Below are 10,806 nucleotides of genomic sequence, written 5' to 3'. Positions count from 1 at the left end.
TCTACAAGGGTAAAACAATAAAGTCAAATATGTTCAAGCTTAGCTGGAGTTGCATTGTTCTGCATGTTCGTTTTGTGTTTCAAAGATTCTGTGGGTCACATTTCACAGACTGTTGAAAATCATCCTGTGGATGAGATGTGAGGGCCGAAGGTCATCTTATTCCAACAGGCTTTGGAAATTGTCTCATCATGTTAGTTGTTATTCTTATCATGCGGAATGACACAGATGTGTATCATGTAACAATACAGATAACTTGAGGGAGGGCCCTCAAAATGTTCTCTACAGTACTCTTACATTATTACAAGAAAGGCAGTAAAGTTGGTGAATCTTATAATAAATATTGTGTTTTAAAATGTCTATTTGTAACATGACACCAACAACAAATTCCATTTCCTATCGTACTGTATTAAACCATTAAGAAATGTTGGCATTTATATTATCACCCCTGTAGATATTAGACTCAAGCTGAGCCATACAGAAATTATATCCTATGCCAACCCCAAACTTCGTCATACTTTGTGACTGTATTTATTTTGACCAGGGCACACACTAAGTTACAGTTAAAGTATGTAAACTACAGTACATGAGCAGTGACCATCAGTTATGTTTCATGGAAATAGTTTTTTTGCTCTATGGAGCTTCATAGCGACTTTCAGATCATTGTTTTCATATTCTGACCCGCAACTTTACTGTTTTGGTTCACTCTCATGCTCTCACAGCATCATTGCTAAACACACAGATAGAGAGTCAGATATTTCCCTCAAGAGTTAGTGGAAACCAAAGACGGAGCTAAAAGAGAGCGAATATTGGATTTACATTCATCCACAGCTTGTTTCCACTGCCCCCAAGTGGCGACATAATAAATTGTTACAGATTGAAATGATCCATGAGTGAATTAGCGGTGATGTGATGTGAACCTCCTTGAGCCCCTACATGAGGACTGCACATTCTTATTTATTCATCTTTTGTTGCACCCTCTTTGCCTGGGATGAACCAACAGACAACTATTTCTCACTTGCATTGTCAATACTGCGTATTTATACAGTACAGGTTTATTTTCCTGCTCAGTTTGTTCTCTGCCATCTGTCACCGATGGCAGCTTTTAGGTAAACTCCCAGAGATGCATCCACTTCTACTTGCATGTGACGACTCAGCCGGCAATCCATGTCAATGCATTGTTTTAATTTTGTGATTCTGATGATCCCAACTCCCTCTGGTTGTTTCTCAGGTCGGCCAGCTCTTCCCTCAAGTTGCTCCAGCTGCAGCTTGAGGTTTTGTTTTTTTCAGAGATAAACCTCTCAGGATCTTCACCAAACCAATAATGTTGACTTTCACAGGTTGTCTCAGGCCCTGCACCTTTTCCATCATCATCGAAGAACTGAAGAATATTTCTGCCTGTCACTCAAATGTTCAGCTGGCAGTGGAACATGGTTCATGCAATGTATTTCTTTGAGTTTATTCTGACTGATTGAGCAGCAGTCTAGATGTCAAGCTTACTTGAATGTACAGTCATCTGCTGCCAGCTTGGTGTCATCCAGCTGAAGGGTCAGCTCTGACACAGCAGTGCCAGCTGCCTGGATCTCGCACAACAAAGTAATTACTCATGTCACACTGAATGACTCGCATCATTGGGTGCAATCTTTTAATTTTCATCAAGTCTGGCAAAACTCCAGTCAGCAATGCAACAATAAACTAGTCCGTGAGAAAACATGTAATGCAAACAGATTTTTATGAATGAATACATCTATAAATTCAATGAGATATCAATAACTCATCAATAACTTGGCATGGACTCCAGGAAGCTGACCCTCTCTGGCCAGCTGTTGAGGTTGACCAGCTGTCACTGATGCTGCTGAATGCTCCTTCATACGAAGCAGTGAAGCTGACACTGTCCGCCACCTCTATTATTTCCAGAGCCAAAGTCCCCAGACACACTACCAAGTCTGCCAACGGAACCAGCAGTTTTTGTACAGATGCCCTTACCCGCTGTCCTTCCAACCACTCTGCCAGATCTCTGGGACATAACAGACATTGGCTCTCACGGCGAGAAGACCCAGAGGCCCCGTCAGAGGCTCCAGAGCCAAAACCCACCACCCTGCAACTGGAGACGCAGCTGCGGATCACGAGTGTGATGACTACTGCAGAGAGAGGAAGGTCTCTGGTATCTTCTGAAAACACGGTCTCTGTCTCAGTTCTAGAAATATATATCCATGTAGCCATGAGTGTGCCCTATATTTTCTCATATCTAAACTTAAATTAAGCCACTCTTTGTAGGATTAGAAAATGTCTAGTTTTGGTGCTCCCAGTGGAGCAGACAGCAATAAATGAAATAATGTCTGCAACTACTTCCACTTTTTAACGTAACATTTCCATTGTGGCATTGGTAGCTTTAGTTTTTATTTCAACACGACAAACTGAAAACAGTTTTGTCAACATCATCATTATATTATCAAGTTATAATAATATAGGTGTATGACTGGTGCTTTTGCAATGTACAACAAACTTTGTACAATAGAACAAAATATATTTTCATTTTAATTCATTGTTTGTGTGGTGTCAGTGTTTTGAACACATACTTTTTATAGCTTAGTTTAAATCACACAGTACAGTACCTAATATTTTAAATCTCCTCAGTGAGTTTGGTGTCAATAAAAGTCAAAAGTTCAAAAGTATTGATTCCTTTTTCCCTAATTTTCCTAATATGTTGATCAAAACTTTCTCTGTCTGATTTTTTACATAACAAAATATATCTGGAGGACTGCAGACATGCTCCCTGGTCCATTTCAGAGAGCAATTCCAGCCCCACAGCATCAAGTCAACCCACTTCAGTGTCAGCACAGATCATTGAAACTGAGGCCCATGGGATTGTGTTCACATCAGCTGATTTATACACAAGTTGAGGCATCTCAAAATGTTATGCAATTGTGCTGTGGCGTAGCTGAGGGGCTGGAGAATAACCTCTTGGCCTCATATACTGCTTTGAAGGATTCCTGGTGATAGCATAGAAGATCAATCCAAGCGCATTTTGTATTGTAAGCTTTTACAGTAACTGACATTATTGTGTTGTCACTTATTCTCTTATATATATGTATATATATTTTTTTAGAAATATATATATTATATTTATATTATATTTTTTAGAAATATATACATTATATATTTAGAAATATTATTGAGAAACTTGAGAATATTTTCATGTTAAATAAGATACCAGACTCGTGATTGCACCAAAGATACCACCATGGGGCAAAGATACAGCGTGTGTGAAAGAGACCGGTGCATACAGGTGAACACCCGGAACAAGTGGAAGTTGTAATTTGGACTTCTGATCTGACCCGTTTACCAACACAGTCAGTGGCAAGGGCTGCAACAGAGGCTGCGAGACAGCTCATGCAGGTCATTTTTAGCTGAGTGTAATGTACTGTACTCAGGTAGTCATAACTTAGTAACTGTGACTTACACATAACAAGGATATTCCATTGCGAATAAACGTCCATACATCCGCTTAGAAATCATAGAAAAAAAACACCCCTACAGAACCTGCCTGTGAATCATCACGTTTTTAGGTTTTCTTCAGTATCAAAGTAATCCAGTGATAGTTGTCTGTACATTCACAGGTACATTGCAAACAGGAATTGTTGATAGCTAATTCGGCATACTTGTAATTGTGCCAGTTTGCCAAAATGTAAACAAAAACCAGGGAGTTGTAATTGCAGCACACAGCTCACTTGCTATCTCCATGGCTCCATCCAAATACTTCCTTGGTTGGCATCTTTTTCCATTTATAGACTACAATACACAGAAGCTGTTTGCCTGTATACAAAGATGAACAGCGGTGATACCACTGTGGTTCAAAGAAAAAAACATTAACACTGAACTTTTTTTTTAGAGATGACAGTCATGTTGAGTCGTAAAGCAGTTTGTCACTGTATCACATAAAACCACTAGAGGGCACGGTTTCCTGACTGAAAACAAACTCATGTACTGTATATTGACCTTGGGTATTTGATTTGTGTACTAAACACACACACATATTGTTTTGTGAAACAATTGATGTAGTGTGACTTATAAAATATGATTAATATTGTTTTCACAATCACATCTTGCATAATGGAATCAGAAATGGTTCCTGGCTTGCTGTAACACTAAGGAGTAACACAGAATTGGATGAGATCAGCAGGGGGTGGAGACAAGGATGACCCGACATCTAGAAAGGAAGAAGGTCACCAAACACACTTTCCCACCCAGCCCTGCCAGACGAAGACACACACACAGACACACACACACACATACACACACATACACACACACACACACACACACACAAACACAGGCCCACCCTGCAGAGTTGTGCTTGCCAGATGAGGGTGTGATACATGACTGCTGTCACTGCTTCCTTCACTACATCAGCATAGCAACTACTACACCACAATATACTGTGCTGCTCACTGCAGATACAGTGAAACGCTTCCTGAGGCACAGAGCAGTGCCATCTGCACTGTACTCAAGGGAAAGGAGTGTTTAATACCGACAAAGGTTAAAGGGTACTTTTGACAGAATGATGCCGCACCTCTGTTAATGTATCGTTGTGAACATGAGCAGAACTGAATACAATCTGCAGTTTCTGAAATAAAATGTGTATGATTTTAATTTACCCAACAGTCTGGATGAGTAAAAACAACGCAACAGCCGACAATCCAAATGTAGATTTAATTGTATAAAATATAAAAAAGTATATAAAAACAGTACAGTACAGTATATGGTGTGAGAGCAGGCAGAATGTGTTCTCTCAAACGGTACAGTAAGTTCATTAAGTCCTGACAATGGCAGAAATATAACACAGTATATAAATACACATTTTGTTCCAAATCTTAAAGCACTTACAATAGCTTTATCGTCATTCAAGGCTGAACAATACTCAACCACATTATCATGATTCAGGCGAAAGATAACTCTTGTATCTTCCTGTCAATGCTCAGTGTTTATCACTATGCTGCACAGACAATTTAAATGTCTTTTTGTCTGAACTGGGAGGAGATGTTAGATAAACTTCGCTTCAATTAGCTCATCATATGATCATGAGGATTTCCCCTGTCTGGACTGAATGATTTGTTACTGTTCAAAAATAGACAATACCAGGAAAGAGATCTGAGCATACTCATTGTGTCCCATCTGTAACCTCTGACCCCAAACCTTACATACACTATGACTCACATAACCAGATCCATGCATCAGACTATACTAATTTTCCTGTCCTCCCTTTACACATACAGAGGACCCTTTTCATAGGCCAAACATGGACACATACCTGTATCCAATTCAGACCGTTCACACCGTTTAGGTTGCACAGGTCCTCAGCATACTACTGTACATTGTCTAATTAGTGGCTCAAAGCAGAGTTAAGTTTTATTAGCAGCAAAAAGAAATTGCATAAGAAGAGTTCAGGAGTTCAGCAATAAAAATTACCTTGTTTTTTATCAATGCAACTGCTGTGCAACATAATGAGGAGTGTCAACACAAATATACTTTGCCTTTACTCTTGCAAGCTCCAGAGCTTTTGTTATCATAACCCTGAATACTGGGTCCTCCAGTAAAAATCAAGCTCTGTTTTCTAAAATAGCGTGTGCAACTTGGATGTGACCAATATATAAATGTTCAGAGCTCGAGTCAGGCGGTTGAGAACCAAACGTTTGTCACAGTACGGTGCAGGAATTTATAATAACACAGAGTCTGTCACAGTGAGTCTCTGTTGAATATTGGGGAGGTTGTCATTGAGCAACCACAATAATTGTGAAGCAACTGATTATGACATTCACTCTAAATCAGTGTCATCTTCTCAATAGGTGTCCTCTGTGGCTGATATCTCAGAATTCCTCTAATTTCTGAAGCGCAGGCAAAGAAAGATTCTGTTCTCTTTAACGTCACCAGTGAGATGAAAGCGCAGCCATGTGTCCATGTGTAAACGAGCTGTAGTCCTCGGGTTGAGATAGGAGGGAGAGCGTAGGTCAAAAACATGATATTCTTGTTGACTGTGAGCAGAGCAGAGATTTAGGATTTTCAGGAGCTGCCATCCCCATTCTTGGTCTTGAGCACCACTAGGCAAACCATGACGGGGATCAGGCAGATGGGAGTTATCACCAGGGCAAAGACAATGACTGGTGGTGGGTCACTTAGCTCTTCTGTGGGACAATCCTTGAAAAACTTGGAGTGAATGTCCACAAAGGTCTGTTCCACCAGAGGGTTGGGCCATGGGATCAGGAGACAGTCAGATATCTCCTCTGTGCAAAGGCTTAGGTTACTGTACAAACTGTAGTGTGGAGACAAGGACAGTGTGGAAGATTATTCAGGCACTGGCCGATATTTAACAATATTTTGAATGTAAAAAAGAATTAAGTGCAAATATCAACACACACTACTTACCCACTCACATTACCCCAAATGCACCAGTCAGTGCTGTTTAGTGATGCCATTGCATTCTCAAAATTGGAGAGACATATATGGTCAAACAGAATGGAAAGGCAATTCATTGTTGGTCCACCATAAAAATTATAACAGATGTTGCAAAGATCCATACAATGGTGAGCATTATTCCCACAAGCTGCATGAATTAAAGAGTTAGAAAAAAACAGAGAAAGGGGGAAAGAGTCAAAAAGAAAGAGAGAGACATTGAGACAGATTAGAAAATGACAATAAAGATGTATTGGACATCCTCAAAAGATATCCATTGAATTCTTTGTTCACAGAATGATATAATGTTGCATGGCTATGTATGGTTATAAAGATATGTCACCTACCAAATGACAAGGTGGAATCTCCAAGAGTGGCATCTAAAACAGAGAAAAATAAGATTTTTAGATAAAAAAACCTTTACATCAAACGGTAATGTAGACCTTGTAATTCAGTTCATTAAAGACACCAAAGACATGCATCCTAGCAAATTTCAATGAAAAAAGTATTTTTGTCTATTGTAGCTCATGAGCTCCTTCACATGTCTAATCCTGAGGCAGGCATTTGCAGCTGTAGAAGGGAGACCACACACTCACCGGAGAGAAAGGAGAGGAATACCCCAATGAAACCAAGTGCTCCCTTCATGTCAGAAAAAATGAATAAAGGTGCGTTTTCCCCAACTGATGACCATGTATAATTAGCCTAAACTTCTTAGACTGTGTACAGCGAGGCATAACAGGAAACCCGACAGGATGGAAGAGACGCAGTGTAACCTTCGGTTACCAGATGTCCAAACAGTGTTACCCGCGGTTACCAGATGTTCTTCGAAGATCTGTCTGACGGCCCTGCGCCTTGGCAGCAGCTCTTCCCCTCTCCAACACACGTTTCTTTAGGATTTTCTTCCTCTTTTAAAGGGGTGGAGGCAACAAAGATTGTCCTCTCCATTCTCCCAAATAAAAGGGAGCACACCCAAGCTGGGCTGGACTCACATCTGAAAACCCTTTACTCTTTAACTCTTGTTCTGCTTTTTAGTCTCAGTTTCTCACAGTCGAAGGCCTGGCCAGCTCACAGCATGTGATTTATTTGCCTTTTGGGCTGCCTCTGCCAAATAGGAAACATAAGTAAACATTTAGGGCTTAGCGTTTTGGGGTGGATGTAATCATGACTCTGCAGGGTGTGCTGTGCAGACAGCCATTATTTCATATTTAGGTTAATTTGACCAAACCTGGAAGAAGTTATTAGTCAGAGCTGACCAGCTGTTTAAAAGGCCAACTATCTTTTCACACACATACTAGTAAAGACAACAAACTGACATTTCCACCACAAGTGTGGGAAACTTTTGTTTTTCATGTCATGAGTGTGCTACATCTGTAAGGTTGTTGTTCACTGTCACCACTCACCACTTAAAAGAGAAGTGTAAGAGAGGTGGTTTCATTGGTTGAATGAAAAATGAAATGTATGGTTCATGTTTTCTCACGACTAACTTGTTAATTTCTGTCACTGAATCCACATGTTGGGCCTCTCATAACATCTGTTTGCCGAGCTGCATTTTGATTTAGTAATGACATCAGGAAATGTGTCTTTTCAGCAAAGGAGGAGCTCAGAGTTGGGGGGAGTTGGCAGGGGAAGGAGGGGGGACAGTCAGGGGAAAGAAAAAAAAGGAAGGCACAGGATGAGGAACAGTGAAAGGGGCGCTGTTCCAAAGTTCCAGTTGTTTCACAACTTGGAGTTCATGCGTTGATCACAGACGTTGCATGGGGTGAATGACGAACAAATTCAGGAAGTTGAGCCAGGTGGGGGCTGCTCATAATGAGGTTTAAGTTAACCTTTAACCCCAAACCATTATGGGCCTCGTGTCTACTGCTGTTGACCCTTCACTGGTAGAGACCTCCCCAGGAGTTTGTCTTGGATTCTCATGATAATACACACAAGGAGATCTTGGCAGAAACCAGGATCTCTGAGTTCTGCTTTCTGTGTTTGTCAGTTCCAGGCCAGGCAAATGGGTTTAAGGAACCGATCCAAAACAATCCCCAAGCGGACACAAATATATAATCACTATTTGTAACTGTAAAATATAGAACATGTAAATAGGATTCAAGTATTTCTGCTAAATTATTAAAGTATGATTAAATCAAAATCTGACCATTTTCTGACACAGACATGTAGGTGACGGCCTTTAATGATGTGTAACAGAAAAGGGTTGTAAACTTACTGGCCATCATTGTCTCTGTTGAGTGATACACTGTAGAGAAAAGAGGTCAGGTTAGTCAAAGTATTTGTAGTCATGCATGAGATATATTTTTTTTTCTTTCTTTGAAACACACATACCTATTGTTGTGGCGGGTTCCAGCTCTAACTTTTCATCAACCAGACAAACCACTGTTGTGCATCCTACTGCAAGAGAAATAGAAGAATGGGAGAATTGAATATTGGAATAAAGATGTAAAGTAAAAAAAACATATTAAACAATTAGTAACAGGAATAATTAAACTGAATCATGATAGAAAATCCTGTATACACACATTTCAGAACTTGTGGAAGTAGAGGCGGTAAAGGAAATAACAAGGAGTAAGCTGTAGGGAGTGAACAGGTCAGTGCATCCCCCCTTTGTCTGCCACTGCTTAGAGGAAATCTTAATATATTCAACTAAAGAACATTTAAACTTACAAGACATTCCCTTCCCTCAAGAATAAAAGAGCTTAATAACTACAGCATGAATCAGCAAAATAAACAGTAATAATCTGGTGATAATATTCTCAACAACTACTATAACTTTTCTTTGTCTTTTAATTCTTCTTTAAAAATGAATTTGTTGACTCAGCTTGATCAGAATCGCTCTATGACCCTTAAACCATACTTTCAAGTATAAAACTCAATCATGAGACTCGCTAAGCTCCTTTCTAAAAGCCACTCAATCACTGAAAGCCCCTAAGCATTCCTCTTGAGAGGTGAGATAGAGGACAAGTAAAGAGGTTATATCATAAGAGTGAAGAAGTGGACAGTGTAAATCCTCTACTTACCCCAGATGAGAAGAGTCACAAAACACCCAGAAAACATAAGTGAGAAACTAGTGGCTGTCATTTTGCCTGACAATGCTCTGTCCGTCTTCCCTGGTGGGTAAGGATTAAATATCTCAGCCTTTTTGCAGGAAGGCTCTATAAAACAACAGGAAGCCCTCATTTCCTAGGATGGGCGGATTCACACAACGGGACAGAGAGCCTCTGATAAGGTCAGAACTACTGTGGTCCACTGGTGCACCACCATCACTCTCTCTCTTTATCTATTTCTTTCCCTCATCCCACCCTCTGTTTTCAAACAGACAGAGGGAAGCTGGGGAGAGCCCCACCCTCTCTTTTTCTCTCTCCCCCTCTCTCTCTCCTGGTCTCTCTACCTTTGCCTTTGATTAATCATTTTTTCAATACAAGCAACATTCAGATGTCAATAATGGGTTCACACACCAAGTGAACTAATAGGATGTGAGCCGTGAAGCAAAGAGAGACGCTTGGTTGTTAGTCACAATCCAAAGGCTATTTACTACTCTACTATGAGATATTTGTTTTTTTACCCAAAAGTAGCAGTTAATGAAAGTACAAACAAAATGTTGTATGACTTAGAATGGCATTTTAAAACACGTATGTCATTGTTGGATCATCAGTATTAAAAGGGATCCAAATTGATGCAACAGAACCAGAGATATCATTTTTTTTACTCCTCGTATTCTTTCTGGCTCCTACATTACCCACAATGCAACTCGACCGCAGACAGTTCGGTTGGAGATTTGGATGTGTCATGCTAGTGGCAGCTAATGTAGCTTTGAACCGCTAGCCTGAAATAGAGATAAGGAGTGGGCCACAAAGGTCTGGTAAGCTCACCTCTCCACACACCCTGATTTTTAAATTTGTACTCTTCAGCCCCAACCAACGCTGACTCAAGTGACATCACTTGAGGCAGCTCCCTCTGATGCCATAAAAAGCTTTATACAACTCATTTCACATATGTATTAGTACACCTGTAAACAGACGTTGACGTGTAAAACGGTGCAGTTTAACTATACTGTATATCAAGTTGGGGTTAGTATGGGTGTTTTTTTGTATCTGTGCTGTGTAACACCATCAGTGCTGATGACAAGCACCCCCTTCCTTCGTCACACTGAGCTTCTGTGGTAAAGAGAGGCAGCAGGGATCTCCCGTGTGAAACTGATGCACTCATCCACATCACTGAAGGATGAGTGCTCTCTCTCAGCTGCTGGACTCGGGAGAGAGCCAGGTAGCTCGGGGCCAAAATTGCTTCCACGTGTCATTTCAGATAAAGGAGGCCGCTCTTTTTTATGTGACTTATGTACTAAAATCCCACAAATAG

The 10,806-nt window shown here is 40.4% G+C and overlaps 1 protein-coding gene across 1 annotated transcript; it reads right to left on the bottom strand.

Annotated features, from left to right (window-relative positions):
* Positions 1–4,691: 4,691 nt before the first annotated feature.
* On the bottom strand, positions 4,692–9,551 carry ramp2 (receptor (G protein-coupled) activity modifying protein 2). The gene is made up of 6 exons (XM_070923288.1): positions 9,468–9,551; positions 8,776–8,841; positions 8,660–8,689; positions 6,795–6,827; positions 6,421–6,598; positions 4,692–6,307 (listed from the first exon to the last, which is right to left on the bottom strand). Exons 1-6 carry the CDS (start codon positions 9,526–9,528, stop codon positions 6,058–6,060), a joined length of 618 nt encoding a protein of 205 aa, XP_070779389.1. The 5' UTR covers positions 9,529–9,551; the 3' UTR covers positions 4,692–6,057.
* Positions 9,552–10,806: the final 1,255 nt, after the last annotated feature.

The sequence above is a fragment of the Enoplosus armatus genome, chromosome 17 (assembly GCF_043641665.1).
Source record: "Enoplosus armatus isolate fEnoArm2 chromosome 17, fEnoArm2.hap1, whole genome shotgun sequence".
NCBI lineage: Eukaryota > Metazoa > Chordata > Actinopteri > Centrarchiformes > Enoplosidae > Enoplosus > Enoplosus armatus.
Note: the sequence above shows the minus strand (reverse complement) of the source record. Positions and strands in the feature narration are given on the sequence as shown.